Below are 15,636 nucleotides of genomic sequence, written 5' to 3' on the forward strand. Positions count from 1 at the left end.
CTTGTAAGCGGAACAAGTGCTACACATGCCCTTACACTTCCTCCCTTACCACCATTCAGGGCCCCAGACAGTCCTTCCAGGTGAGGCGAAACTTCACCTGTGAGTCGGCTGGGGTGATATACTGCGTCCGGTGCTCCCGATATGGCCTATATATTGGCGAGACCCAACGCAGACTGGGAGACCGCTTTGCTGAACACCTACGCTCTGTCTGCCAGAGAAAGCAGGATCTCTCAGTGGCCACACATTTTATTTCCACATCCCATTCCCATTCTGATATGTCAATCCACGGCCTCCTCTACTGTAAAGATGAAGCCGCACTCAGGTTGGAGGAACAACACCTTATATTCTGTCTGGGTAGCCTCCAACCTGACGGTTTGAACATTGACTTCTCAGACTTCCGCTAATGCCCCACCTCCCCCTCGTACCCCATCCGTTACTTATTTATATACACACATTCTTTTTCTTTTTCTCTCTCTCCTGTTTCTCCCTCTGTCCCTCTCACTATACCCCTTGCCCATCCTCTGGGTTTTCCCCCCCTCCCCCTTTTCTTTCTCCCTAGGCCTCCTGTCCCATGATCCTCTCATATCCCTTTTGCCAATCAACTGTCCAGCTCTTAGCTCCATCCCTCCCCTTCCTGTCTTCTCCTATCATTTTGGATCTCCCCCTCCCCCTCCTGTCTTCTCCTATCATTTTGGATCTCCCCCTCCCCCTCCTGTCTTCTCCTATCATTTTGGATCTCCCCCTCCCCCTACCACTTTCAAATCTCTTACTAGCTCTTCTTTCAGTTAGTCTTGTCGAAGGGTTTGGGCCCGACTGTACCTCTTCCTAGAGATGCTGCCTGGCCTGCTGCATTCACCAGCAACTTTAATGTGTGTTGCTTGAATTTCCAGCATCTGCAGATTTCCTTGTGTTTGGGTTACACCTGAACTTGAGAGGCACCAGCACCAATAGAGCTGTTTGGAAGGGTTTAAACTAGTTTGGCAGTGGGATAGGAACTGGAGTGATAGGGCTGAAGATGGGGCAGGCGGTACACAAGTAGATGCAGTGTGCAGTGAGACTGTGAAGAAGGACAGGCAGATCATATAGCAAAATTGCAGTCAGTGGGGTGAGTTGAAGTATGGGGAGGCGCAAAATCAAAAACTGATTAAAAACAGAACTGAAGATGTTATATTTGAATGCACACAGTGTGTGGAAGAAGGTAGATGTTCTTGTAGCACAGTCAATGATTGGCAGGTGTGACATTGTGGATATCACTAAGTCGCAACTGAAAGAATATCATAGTTGAGAGCTTAACATCCAAGGATATGTGTTGTATTGAAAAAATAAGCAGGTAGGGAGAGGGAGTGGTGCTGCTCTGTTGGTACAAAATGAAATCAAATCTTTAGAAAGGGTGACATAGGACCTAAAGATGTAGAATCCTTTTGGGTAGAGTTAAGGAACTACAAGGGTAGAAAGACCCTGATGGGAGTCAAATACAGCCCTCTGAACAGTAGCTAGGATGTGGGGATTAACTTACAGTGTGAGATAGAAAAAGCAGGTGGAAAAAAAGAATGTTACGGTAGTCATGAGTATTTCAATATGCAGATTGGGAAAATCAGGTTGGTGCTGGATCCCAAGAAAGGGAATGTGTAGAATGCCTACGAGATGGCTTATTAGAGGAGCTTGTGGTTGAGTCTATTAGGGAAAAAACAATTCTAGTTTGGGTGTTGTGCAATTAACCAGATTTGATTAGGAAGTTAAGATAAAGGAACCCTTGGGAAGCAGTGGTCATAATATGATAGAATTCACCCTGCAGTTTGAGAGGGAGAAGATAAAGTGAGATGTATCAGTGTTACAGTGGAGAAAAGGGAATGAGAGAGGAGCTGGCCAAAGTTGATTGGAAGGGGTCTCTAGCGGGATTGACACCAGAACAGCAGTGGCTGGAGTTTCTAGGAGCTATTTGGGAGGCATGGATAGTTACATCCAAAGAAATAGTATTCTAAAGGGAGGCTGAACAACTGTCATTGATGAGGGGGTCAAACATGGCATAAAAGCAAAAGAGAGGGTATATAATATAGCAAAAATTAGTGGGAAGTTAGAGGATTGGGAAACTTTTAAAAACTAACGGAAGACAACTAAAACCATAAGGAGAGAAAAGATGAAATTTACGGATGATATGAAGATAGATAGAGGTGCAGATAGTGTTGAGGAAGCAGGAAGTCTGCCTAAGGAATTAAATGGAATATTCTACACTATTCTAGACAGAAGGACTTAGTGGCAGAGGGAATATAGTGTAGGGAAGTGTTTAGTTATGCACCTTGGTAGAAGGAGTAAGGCATTGACTATTTCCTAAGCAGGGAGAAAATTCAAAAATCGGAAGTGCAAAAGGACTTGGAAATCCTCATGCAGGATTCCCTAACATGCAGGTTGAGACAGTGGTAAGGAAGAAAAATGCAATGTTAGCATTAATTTCAAGAGGTCTAGAATATAAAAGCAAGGATGTAATGCTGAGGCTTTATAAGGCATGGGTCAGACTGTACTTGAAGTGTTGTGAGCAGTTTTGGTCCCCTTATTTAAGAAAAAATGTGCTGGTATTTTTGTGGGGGTGGGAGGGGTTTGTTGCCTTGCTGCTGCTTTTGTGTGGGAGGGGGGAACCTGGGGGGTGGTCTTTGGGGTTCTAACATTTTAACTTGCCATTTATTCTGTGGGGCACTTCACTGTTTCTGTGGATGTCTGCGAAGCAAAAGTAGTTCAGGATGTATATTGTATACATTTCTCTGACATTAAATGCACCTATTGAAACCTATTGAGAAAGTCCAGAGGAGGTTCATGGAAATAATTTCAGGAATGAAAGGGTTAAAGTATGAGGAGTGTTTGATAGCTCTGGACCTGTACTCACTGGAGCTTAGAAGAATGAGAGAGGATTTCATTGAAACTCATCAAATACTGGAAGGACTAGAAACTGTTTCCTGTAGTAGTGGAGTCTCGGACCAGAGGGCACAGCCTCAGAATAGAGGGATGTCCATTTAGAAAAGAGATGAGGACTAACTTCTTTAACCAGAGGAAGATGTATCTGTAGTATTCATAGCCATAGATGACTGTGGGGGCCAAGTCATTAGGTATATTTATAGTGGAGGTTGATAGGTTCTTGATTACCTAGGGTGTCAAAGATTACAGGGAGAAGGCAGTCAGGATAGAATAGCAAAGCAGACTCATTGGGCCGAATGGTCTCTGATTCTGCTCCCATGTCTTCTCTCATGGTTTTAAATTGGAAAATCCCTTTAGGTTATAATGGATCAATTAAAAAGATGGTTGTCTTTTTGTGATGTTTTATTCTGCCATTGAATGCTATCGATATGTCCCAATTGGAAAAAGTCATCTGTTATTTTATGGCATTGTGTAAAAATAAACAATTTCTGGAACAGCCCTGTTGCACTTAGTTTTCTTCTGGTGTTCTAGAAATTGTACTTTTTTTACACACCTGGAAGAAGACTCTTGGAGTTTAAATTAGAAGCCAATTATTTGTGCTAACTCCTTGAAATCAATCCCATCCAGCTCTTATATTAGCAATGGAGACAGTATGAAACTGATTCACTGGACTATTTCCTGGAAAGAAAAGGTGTCCTGTTAAGAGTGGCCAAAAAAATTAAGTCTAAATTCTTTCGAGTTTAGAAAAAGGAGAGCTGATTTTATTGAAACACAAGATCCTGAGGGGCACAGCAGGGTACATGCTAATATCTTTTCACTGATGGTATGAACTTGAATGAGGGAAAATAGTTAGAAGTTTAGAGAATAGTCATTTGAAGTTGGGGTGCAAAGGAATAACTTGAGAGTTTGATGAATCTCTGGAACTGTTTACCCTGGAGTGTTGTGGAAGCTAGTTAAAGAAGTAAAGAAAACTCTGGGAATTAAAGTTTATGGGGAACTGGCACAGAAGAGGTGAGGAGGCTGGGAACAAATGAGTCGTGGTTACACTAATGGTGAGACAGGCTTGAGGACAAGTCTCCTAACCCTGATGGATTTTTTTCTTATGTCCTTGCACCAGAGCTTAAATTTGCTTCCACTGCCCTTCCAGCTAATATATTTGGCACAACAATTTGTATTTGTTGCCTCTGACTGTAATAAGACAGAAATTGCTAGGAACACTCTGGATTAATAGCATCTGTGGAGATAGAAACCAAGTTCATGTCCTTTCACTTGTAATTAGAAATGTTTAAGAACAAGTTCTGCTGAAAGCTCATCTACTTGAAACTTTAAACCAGTTCTCTCTCCACAGATGCTTCCTGGTCTGCTGAATGTTTTCAAAATTTACAGCATTTTATTTTTTGCATTTTGATTGTCTCAAGCTTTTTGCAATTTTCCCTTAACCTGTATCCTATTTCTGGTGCCATTTTCTAAAATTCATTCCATGAAAATCAACACCCACTAATCGTCCTCTTAATTTTCCTTATTTGAAGGAAAACTGCCCCCTTTCTGGGCCTTCCACATAAATGAAATCCCCAATCCTAATGAATACATGAAATCCCAATAACTACTCCTGCTTGAGTACTGTTGGGGGGACGGCCTATCTGGGGGAAGCTACAGTGGCCGCGCCTCTGGCACAGAGTCTGGCCCTGTGTGTCAGCAGGGCAGGGAAAAGAAGAGGATGGCAGCAGTGATAGGGGAACTATAGTTAGGGGGTCAGACAGGTGATTCTGTGTTGCAGGAAAGAAGCACGGATGGTAGTTTGCCTCCCAGGTGCCAGGGTCTGAGATGTTTCTAATCGTGTCCACGATATCCTGAAGTGGGAAGGAGAACGGCCAGAAGTTGTGGTAAATATTGGTACCAATGACATAAGCAGGAAAAGGGAGGAGATCCTGAAAGCAGACTATAGGGAATTAGGAAGGAAATTGAGAAGCAGGACCACAAAGGTAGTCATCTCAGGATTACTGCCTCTGCCACGTGACAGTGAGTAGAGGAATAGAATAAGGTGGAGGATAAATGCGTAGCTGAGGGATTAGAGCGGGGGCAGGGATTCAGATTTCTAGAACATTGGGACCTCTTTTGGAGCAGGAGTGACCTATACTAAAAGGATGGGTTGCACTTGAATCCCAGGGGGGCCAATATCCTGGCGGGGAGATTTGTTGAGGCTATTGGGGAGAGTTTAAACTAGGATTGCTGAGGGGTGGGAACCGAACTGAAGTGACGAAGGAAGAGGCGGTTGGCAAACAAATAGAGAAAGCTTGGAGACAGTGCGAGAGGGAGGATAGGCAGGTGATAAGGGAAGCAATCAGACCGATGGTTTGAGATGTGTCTATTTTAATGCAAGGGGTATTATGATCAAAGCAGATCAGCTTAGAGTGTGGATCAGTACTTGGAGCTATGATGTTGTGGCCATTACAGAGACTTGGATGGCTCAGGAGCAGGAATGGTTACTTAGAGTGCCAGGCTTTACATGTTTCAGAAATGACAGGGAGGGAGGCAAGAGAGGTGGGGGCGTGGCGCTGCTGATCAGAGATAGTGTCATGGCTGCAGAAAAGGAGGAAGTCATGGAGGGGTTATCTGCAGAGTCTCTGTGGGTGGGAGTTAGGAACAGGAAGGGGTCGATAACTCTACTGGGTGTTTTTATAGACCACCCAATAGTAACAGGGACATCGAGGAGCAGATAAGGAGACAGATTCTGGAAAGGTGTAATAATAATAATAGGGTTGTTGTGGTGGGAGATTTTAATTTCTCAAATATCGGTTCGCATGTCCCTAGAGTGAGGGGTTTAGATTGGGTGGTTTGTTACGTGTGTTCAAGAAGGTTTCTTGACACAATATGTAGATAGGCCTACAAGAGGAGAGGCTGTACTTGATCTGGTATTGGGAAATGAACCTGGTGAGGTGTCAGATCTCTCAGTGGGAGAGCAGTTTGGAGATACAGGTTTCTCCCGCCATCCGAAGGTAGAGCGTTCCTATGAAATGGTTTGTAAGCCGGAATGTTGTAAAGTGAAGAGACAATTACCATTTATTTGTATGGGAAAAATTTGTGAGCGTTCGCAGACCCAAAAAAAACCTACCAAATCATGCCAAGTAACACATAAAACCTAAAATAACAGTAACATATAGTAAAAGCAGGAATGATATGATAAATACACAGCCTATATAAAATAGTAATACTTTTCTACAATCATTGCCGCACTGTTCTCCATAGCGGAAATCTCACGCAAGCGCTCTCGGCAGAAACACTTTCTCCAGTAACCTTTAAGCTATGAAGCTGCCAAATCATACCAAATAAGACACAAAAATACACAGTCTATATAAAGTAGAAATAATGTATGTACAATGTAGAATCACTTACTGGAATTGAGAAGTCAGCACCAAGCACACTGATGATGGTGTGTTAGGCTGAGTCGTCGGAGGTTGGGGTGGTGTAGTGGTCCCCAACCTCCGGGCAGCGAACTGATACTGATCCAAGGAGAATGCAGCAGTAGCCGGGACGCACCCAGCACATCTTTAAGAAAAAAGCCTAAATAAACAAGCTAATTAATTAGGTGCTGCCTGGCACGTAAATGTCGGCCCAGATCAGAGGTGACGCAATTGCCTCTGATCTGGTGTTTTCACGCAGTTGCTCCTGGATGACTTCACTTTCAGTCCGTTCGTTACTGCATTCGGTTTCGATTGTTATCCTTTCCCCTTCCAATTGCATCAGCTCTTCATCTGTCAGTTCTTGGTCATGGGATGCCAAAACCTCTTCAACATCATCTTCGTCAACTTCCACAAGCCAAACTCACTTTGTCCTTGCTTCATTCACCACGATCAAAACGCTTAATTATGTCTAGTTTTACGCTAAGTGTAACACCCTTACGGGCTCTTTTAGGCTTTTCCGATACCTTAGAGCTCATCTTGCTAACAGCTGCTCGCAGGCATGTGTTTAAGCAATGCCGGCTGGAATGCAGTTCCGAGGGAGGAGCTTGACTGCTCTTTTTTCGTAACAGTGAAAACACCTTCTGTTAGCGAAAACAGGTAACTAATGTAGGTCTTTCGTAACAGTGAGGTTTCGTAAAGTGAACGTTCGAAAAGCGGGGGACACCTGTAGTGATCACAATTCTACCTCCTTTACCATAGCATTGGAGAGGGATAGGAACAGACAAGTTATGAAAGCGTTTAATTGGAGTAAGGGGAAATATGAAGCTATCAGGTAGGAACTTGGAAGCATAAATTGGGAACAGATGTTCTCAGGGAATTGTTTGGAAGAAACATGGCAAATATTCAGGGGATAGTGTGGGGTTCTGCATAGGTATATTCCAATGAGACAGGGAAAGGATGGTAGGGTACAGGAACAGTGGTGTACAAAGGCTGTTGTAAATCTAGTCAAGAAGGCTTACGAAAGGTCAAAAAACTAGGTAATGATAGAGATCTAGAAGATTATAAGGCTAGCAGGAAGGAGCTTAAGAATGAAATTAGGAGAGCCAGAAGGGGCCATGAGAAGGTCTTGGCGGACAAAATTAAGGAAAACCCCACGGCATTCTACAAGTATGTGAAGAGAAAGAGGATAAGACGTGAGAGAATAGGATCAGTCAAGTGTGACAGTGGAAAAGTGTGTATGGAACCAGAGGAGATAGCAGAGGTACTTAATGAGTGCTTCAATATTCACAAGGGAAAAGGATCTTGGCGATCGTAGGGATGACTTGCAGCGGACTGAAAAGCTTGAGCATGTAGTTATTAAGAAAGAGGATGTGCTGGAGCTTTTGGAAAGCATCAAGTTCGATAAGTCTCCGGGACCGGACGAGATGTACCCCAGGCTACTGAGGGAGGCAAGGGAAGAGATTGCTGAGCCTCTGGTGATGATCTTTGCATCATCATTGGGGATGGGAGAGGTTCCAGAGGATTGGAGTGTTGTGGATGTTGTTCCCTTATTCAAGAAAGGAAGTAGAGATAGCCCAGGAAATTATAGGCCAGTGAGTCTTACTTCAGTGGTTGGTAAGTTGATAGAGAAGATCCTGAGAGGCAGGACTTATGAACATTTGGAGAGGCATAGTATGATTAGGAATAGTTAGCATGGCTTTGTGAAAGGCAGATCGTGCCTAATTGAATTTCTTTGTGGATGTGACTAAACACATTGATGAAGCTAGAGCAGTAGATGTAGTGTATATGGATTTCAGCAAGGCGTTTGACAAGGTACCCCATGCAAGGCTTATTGAGAAAGTAAGGAGGCATGGGATCCAAGGGGACATTGCTTTGTGGATCCAGAACTGGCTTGCCCACAGAAGCAAAGAGTGGTTGTAGACGGGTCATATTCTGCATGGAGGTCAGTCACCAGTGGTGTGTCTCAGGGATTTGTTCTAGGACCCCTACTCTTCGTGATTTTTTTATAAATGACCTGGATGAGGGAGTGGCAAGATGGGTTAGTAAACTTGCTGATGACACAAAGGTTGGAGCTGTTGTAGATAGTCTGGAGGGCTGTCAGAGGTTACAGCGGGACATTGATAGGATGCAAATCTGGGCTGAGAAGTGGCAGATGAAGTTCAACCCAGGTAAGTGTGAGGTGGTTTATCTTGGTAGGTCAAATATGATGGTAGAATATATTATTAATGGTAAGACTCATGGCTGTGTGGATGATTAGAGGGATCTTGGGGTCCGAGTCGATAGGATACTCAAAGCTGCTGCGCAGGTTGACTCTGTGGTTAAGAAAGCACATGGTGCATTAGCCCTCATCAATCGTGGAACTGAGTTTAGGAGCCGAGAGGTAATGTTGTAGCTATATAGAACCCTGGTTAGACCCCACTTGGAGTACTGTGCACAGTTCTGGTCGCCCCACTATGGGAAGGGTGTGGAAACTATAGAAAGGGTGCAGAGGAGATTTGCAAGGATGTTGCCTGGATTGGGGAGCATACCTTATGAGAATAGGTTGAATGAACTCAGCCTTTTTTCTTGAAGCGACGGAGGATGAGAAGTGGCCTGATAGAGGTGTGTAAGATGATGAGAGGCATTGATCATGTGGATAGTCGGAGGCTTTTTCCCAGGGCTGAAATAGCTAGCACGAGAGGGCACAGTTTTAAGGTGCCTGTAAGAAAGTACAGAGATGTCAGGGGTAAGTTTTTTGCACAGAGAGTGGTGAGTGTGTGGAATGGGCTGCCTGAGACGGTGGTAGAGGTGGATACAATAGGGTCTTTTAAGAGACTCCTGGACAGGTACATGGAGCTTAGAAAAATAGAGAGCTATGGGTAACCCTAGGTAATTTCTAAGGTAAGGACATGTTCGGCAGAGCTTTGTGGGCCGAAGGGCCTGTATTGTGCTGTAGGTTTTCTATGTTTCTATCTCTTTACTTTCTCTGCAACCATTAATATGTTGTTTTTCCTCCTTCATGTAGTCATGATATAATGGAACTTTTGGGACAGAGTTGGCATTTACTTTACTTTCTACTTTATTATCACCAAACAATTGATACTAGAACATACAATCATCACAGCGATATTTGATTCTGCGCTTTCCGCTCCCTGGATTTTAAATATTAAAAATTAATAAATATTAAAAATTTAAATTATAAATCATAAATAGAAAATAGGAAAATGGAAAGTAAGGTAGTGCAAAAAAACCGAGAGGCAGGTCCGGATATTTGGAGGGTATGACCCAGATCCGGGTCAAGATCCGTTCAGCAGTCTTATCATAGTTGGAAAGAAGCTGTTCCTAAATCTGGCCGTACGAGTCTTCAAGTTCCTGAGCCTTCTCCCGGAGGGAAGAGGGACGAAAAGTGTGTTGGCTGGGTGGGTCGTGTCCTTGATTATCTTGGCAGCACTGCTCTGACAGTGTGCGGTGTAAAGTGAGGCCAAGGACGGAAGATTGGTTTGTGTGATGTGCTGCGCCGTGTTCATGATCTCCTGCAGCTTCTTTCGGTCTTGGACAGGACAACTTTCAAACCAGGTTGTGATGCATCTAGAAGAATGCTTTCTATGGTGCACCTATAAAATTTAGTGAGGTTTTTAGGGGACAGGCCAAATTTCTTTAGTTTTCTCAGGAAGTAAAGGTGCTGGTGGGCCTTCTTGGCAGTGAACTCTGCTTGGTTGGACCAAGTCAGGTCATTTGTGATATTGACCCCGAGGAACTTAAAGCTTTTGACCTGTTCCACTTGCGCACCACCGATGTAAATTGGGTCGTGCGGTCTGCTACTCCTTCTGAAATGAACAACAATTCCTTCGTCGTTGAGGGATAGGTTATTGTCTTCGCACCATGCCACCAGGTTCTTAATTTCCTCTCTGTACTCAAACTCATCATTATTCATCAACTACTGAACTTCTAGATTGTTTTCTTTCTTTAGTACTGTAGTTAGTGTTTGCATTATTACTTGGCTTTAAAACTGTTGCACTTGCCTATGTTGTGACATTGAGGTCAAAAACGTGGCATTGAGTCTCTGGTTATGGATAATGAATAACTCTTGCTTGTTCTCCTTCTATAAAGAAATGCTTAAATATGATTCAATTGCAGGAAATGACTCCTTAGTAAATCTATATAGTGAAGATTATACTGTTAAATGTTGAATTGATGATGCTGATTTTGTGTTGTCTATCATTGGCTTATACTGATTGTCTAAAAATTACAGTAATTCTATTTTTCAGTGCTTGCACATCTGGGACCTAGATGTCCGAGGTAACCACAAGGGTATGTGGAGGCTGTTCAGAAAAAAGAACCACTTGCTTGTTGTGGGGACACCTTCCTCTCCTTATTCGTAAGTCTCATTCTCTCATTAAGCCAGTTTTAAATTGAAGCATTTCTTTTATATGATTCTTTACGGTTTACTTGAGAAGTTTCTGATCAGTTGGAAGATTTTGTTTTAAAGTTAAATGAGATATAACCAATTTTCAGTGACTACATGCAGTTGAATTTTGCTGTGTATAAGCCTCTTCATAGAATAAAACATTTTCCAAATGTCTTATTGATATCTTCAGGACATTTCTTTCTTTTTTTTAAACAGGGAAAATAAGCCTGCATCTGTTATGCCAATATATCTTGAGCCACCTCCAAAGGAAGATGTGGAAATGAACTGAAGGGGACAATCAAGAAATTTAATAATGACGTTCTTGACTACTTTATACCACTATATTTAATGTACTGTTATCATGATGTTTACATGTTAAATGACCTGCTTCAACAAAAGAAAACAAAGTTAGAAATGGCTAATACTTGATTAATTGTAAAGCTATTATAGATTTTAGTTTTATAAATTATGGATTGATATATTTATTTTACCTGAATGCTGAAACCACATTTTCTGAAATATTAGAACATAAGAAGATAAGAAACAGGAGCAGGAGTAGGCCATCTGGCCTGTTGAGCCTGCGCTGCCATTCAATAAGATCATAGCTGATCGGGCCATGGTCACCTACCAGCCTTTTTTCCATTACCCTCAATTCCTCTACTATGCAAATACCTATCCAACCTTGTCTTGAATATATTTACTGAGGTAGCCTCCACTGCTTCATTGCGCATAGAATTCCATAGATTTACCACTCTGGGAAAAGCAGTTCCTCTTCATCTTTGTCCTAAGTCTACTCCCCTGAATCTTGAGGCTATGTCGCCTATTTTTTGTCTCACCTACCAGTGGAAACAACTTTCCTGCCTCTATCTTATCTATCCCTTTCATAATCTTATATGTTTCTATAGGCTCTCCTCTCATTCTTTTGAATTCCAGTGAGTACAATCCCAGATGACTCAAATCTCTTTTCAGTCTAACCCCCTCATCTCTGGAATCAACCTGGTGAACCTCCTCTGCACTGCCTTCAAAACCAGTATATCCTTCCTCAAGTAAGGAAACTGGAGTGATGCATAGTACTCCAGGTGCCTCAGCAGTAGCCTGTACAGTTGCAGCATAACTTCCCTGCTCTTAAATTCAACACCTCTGGCAACAATGAAGGCCAACATTCCATTTGCCTTCTTGATGCCTGCAAACCAACCCTTTGCAATTTATGCACAAGCACTCCAAGTCCTTCTACACAGCAGTAATCTGCAATCTTTAACTGTTTAAATAATCTGCTCTTCCATTTTTCCTTCCAAAGTGGATGACCTTGCATTTACCAACATTGTACTCCATCTGCCAGACCCTTGCCCACCTTAGCCTATCTATATCTCTCTGCAGACTCTCCATATCTTCTGTACAATTAGCAATGCCAATCATGTGGTTAGATAGTTTAACTGATGTATCCAAGAGATAATGAATGGGGTTCTGATTTATTCAAGCTAAATGTTATTGTTGAATTTGACAAAACAGATTTCTTCAAGCTAGTGTATTTTCTTACACCACAAGTGTTTCTACTGTAATTATCTTGCTGTATTTTGTACAGATTGTTAGCCAGAATTTTATCTCAAAGCTTTATCATGTCTTCAAATTCTAGAATATGTTAAGTATTAAGTATGTAAGCTTTTGAGGTTTTGTTTTAAAAAAAGGGATTTGTTTATTGGGAGTAAAACTAAGAAAGAATGATCTAGTATCCTGCTGGACTGACATATTTAAAAGAAAGCACTAACATTAAGGAGCAGGACAATCTAACATTAATTCTTGTTAACTGGAATTGCCAGGTTGTTATTTAATTAACCTCAACTTGGACTAATTATTATTTCCTGACCTGTTTTATATAGAAGAGAAGTTTGTTTATTTGCTTATCTTGAATTGTGTTGTCCATTTATAAATAATTAATGTTTATATTTGTATATAAAAGAAGCCAGTAAACTATTGGTACCTTTTCGAACCACAGTGTTGTTCTGGGCTGACAGAAAGCCATCTGAGCTCCTTGAATGTTTAAACCACTTATTTCAAGCAGGTGCTTTTCCCTTTGTTTTATTTCTCCCATGTTGTACCCCAGCACAATGCCAACAGCAAATTGTATAGCTGAAGTTTTGTTTGCTTCAGAATGAGCTGCCTGATTCAAATTTACAAGATTATAAAACAGTAATCCTAATTTTAATAAAATGTTTTTAAAGCCTCATTAAAGCTGCTGATGGTTGATGGAATGGTAGAGGTAGATTGTGGGCGAGGCCTAGAACATCATCCATTTCACACAACAAGCAATACAGTATATACTTGTTTGGTCTACAAAATTCTTAGCAAGAATTTTTCAAAATGTAGTGTGGAGGATATTTAAACATGGCAAATTGATCAGTTCTTTGCTCGTTTCTGGTGAGAGAGAATATTTAACGCAAATTAATTATGTAGCATCCATCTATATTTTCCTGCAGTGCAGTATCCAGGCCAGTTCCATTCATAATCTGTTGCTGTTATTTTTAAAAATACACTAGAACTTGGAACCTCATTGTAAAATGCTTACTTAATAGAATTTCGTCTACAGAATGATGAGGTGGACCTTTTTTTGTCTAAATTTTAGAGCTGACCTTTTGAGTTCTCGTTATCAACAAGTCCCAGGTGGCAGTTGCTGTAGAAAGATCTATTTGGATAGTTGCTGAAAGACGTTATCTCCAAAAATATGTATACATCTACCAACAAGATAACAAACAATACTCAAGATAATTGGACATTACTAATTTTAAAATGTTTCTTGTCATCTACTAATCCCTAATTTCAAAGTTTGTAGAAATGCTAGTTTTCAAACTGCCAAATTCATTGTGCCTCAGCTGAAGTAGCAATAAGATTTAATCATGTGTTAATCCTCAAGTTTTTATTACCTGTGGAAGCTATGTTGGAGTTTAGCAGTTCCTTATTCAACCTCTTCTGGAGCTTTAACTGCCATGGTGAATTTATCTCCCCATAACCTTCACAAATGATTCTCTGAATGATGAGCAGACAACACACTAGTACAGTTCCAATTCTTCAACCAGTTTGAAATTTAGAGTAGCAGAGACTCTCTTATAAGAATCCTTTGCAAAAAATGGATGATTCTATTCAACCTGAAATAGAAAAGACTTTTAATATTTTGTGCTTAACCCACTGAGGCAGATGAGAACCTAAACCTGCTTTGCCCTTGAAGTGAGTTGAAATAACTCTGCGGTAGTTATCTTGCAATTGAATTGGATTGATTGTTCCAAAGATCTTGACCTAAATCATAAGGAGTGGGCCCCATGCAACATTTTCAATCTAACATCAAGCTAGCAAATCTAATAGTTACTTAAAGTTATTTGTTTGCCTCCAGACAATCTAGTGTTTGTATCAGAAGATGGCTACCAGATTTTGATTATTGACTAAGCATTATAATAAGTGGAAATTAGTATTAAACACCAGGAATATAAGCTACCAAATTTTGGACTAACTCTTCTAATGACGTTTGGGCAGTTTTTTCCCTTGTACCTTTGTGATTGTACTTTGTGGAAGGTGCTTTATAAATGCAGCTTTAGAAGTAGAATTAGAACAGTCTAAAAGGAGAATGTGTTTTGAACTAAGGCCACTGGAGCTCTTACTCTGCACTTGCTTCGTAGGCTAGTGTGAGAGAAAGTTTCTGCTACCTATTAGTATTCAGTTAATTGGGTCTGTTTCAATTTGACTCAGATCATCGTCAAATTCAAATATTGAGTTTGACACTATGCACAGAGCAAGTTAAATTTGCTGATGTGAATTGATTGGCTCTGAACTGAGCTGTTGGTCACATTAACAGTAGTTAATTACTCAAAGCTGCAAAGGTTGCTGCTTCTCATAAATAAAAAGTTCTCTCACAAATGTGTTGTCCTCAAAATGCGAGCATTTCTGAAGATCTATGCATTCTCTATACCTATCTCCATTGTGGCCTTTAGTTAACTTTGGTATTTCAGATACTAAAGCAATCCATTTCCTAATAGGGATCAGACTAGTTGACAACAATAAAGAGATTGCATTTTCATACATTCGATAGATTACTGCACTGTAAAGCTCCTTCACTGTAATGTTATCTGCACGATGAGCTTCAGTTGCATCTACAGCTTTAGACTGCTTCCTTCAATACTTTAATTTGCTTAATGCAATGTCATTTCTTGCTACATGTACTAAACATAATGGAGGAAAAAGGATTGTGTAGGTCATGTTGTGACTACAACCTACCATTAGCTTCGGATCAGCATTTGAATAAAACATTTTGTATATCGTAAATAAGCAGATGCTGACAATTAAACCGTATTGTATGTGTTTTCAGTATATCCTTCCTTCCATCGAAGATGTTTTTTATGTTTGTATTTTGCAAATGCATTTTTACTTGGTTGATGTTTCTTTCGGTCATCATACTACTTGTAGTGACTCGAATTAGCATTGTGAATCCAACTATTAAGAAGGGTAAACCATTTTGATGCGAACAATGTTAACTCAGTATAGTTTTAGCTTGACCTTGAATCTTGTTAGTTTAGGACTTGAGCCAGTGATTTTATACTTGTTATCTATAAACTTATCTAGCAATCAATTGGGGAAAGTTCTCATGTCCCACGTTGGAAATGCAAATAGCTGGATTGAGACAATTTTGATAAATTCAATCTAATTGGGGCTACCAATGAAACGAATTTGGGAGATGCGTGTCTGATTACATAATTTGGGGATTATTTTTGAAGATAAAAAGTGCTACACATCAGGGACTGCCAAATAAAATTTAAAGACTGACTTCACAAGTTTCAGTGAGACATTTTAGAGGTTAAAACCTAAAGACTTATCTGAAGTCCAAAAATGTGCAAGACTGTCTGCAATACTTGTTACCTTTCGTTTTGTGTGCCTAGCAATCCCCCCCCCCCACCTTTC

At 40.9% G+C, this 15,636-nt stretch overlaps 1 protein-coding gene across 1 annotated transcript in view; it reads left to right on the plus strand.

Moving 5' to 3' along the window:
- pomgnt1 (protein O-linked mannose N-acetylglucosaminyltransferase 1 (beta 1,2-)) overlaps positions 1 to 14,948 on the plus strand; it is an 81,858-nt gene extending 66,910 nt beyond the window's left edge. Inside the window, exons 20-21 of the mRNA XM_063064384.1 lie at positions 10,556 to 10,665; positions 10,912 to 14,948. Coding sequence (XP_062920454.1) covers positions 10,556 to 10,665; positions 10,912 to 10,984 — 183 coding nt within the window. The 3' untranslated portion in view covers positions 10,985 to 14,948. The remainder of the gene's footprint in view (positions 1 to 10,555; positions 10,666 to 10,911) is intronic.
- Positions 14,949 to 15,636: the final 688 nt, after the last annotated feature.

Source organism: Mobula hypostoma, chromosome 12, assembly GCF_963921235.1.
Source record: "Mobula hypostoma chromosome 12, sMobHyp1.1, whole genome shotgun sequence".
Taxonomy (NCBI): domain Eukaryota; kingdom Metazoa; phylum Chordata; class Chondrichthyes; order Myliobatiformes; family Myliobatidae; genus Mobula; species Mobula hypostoma.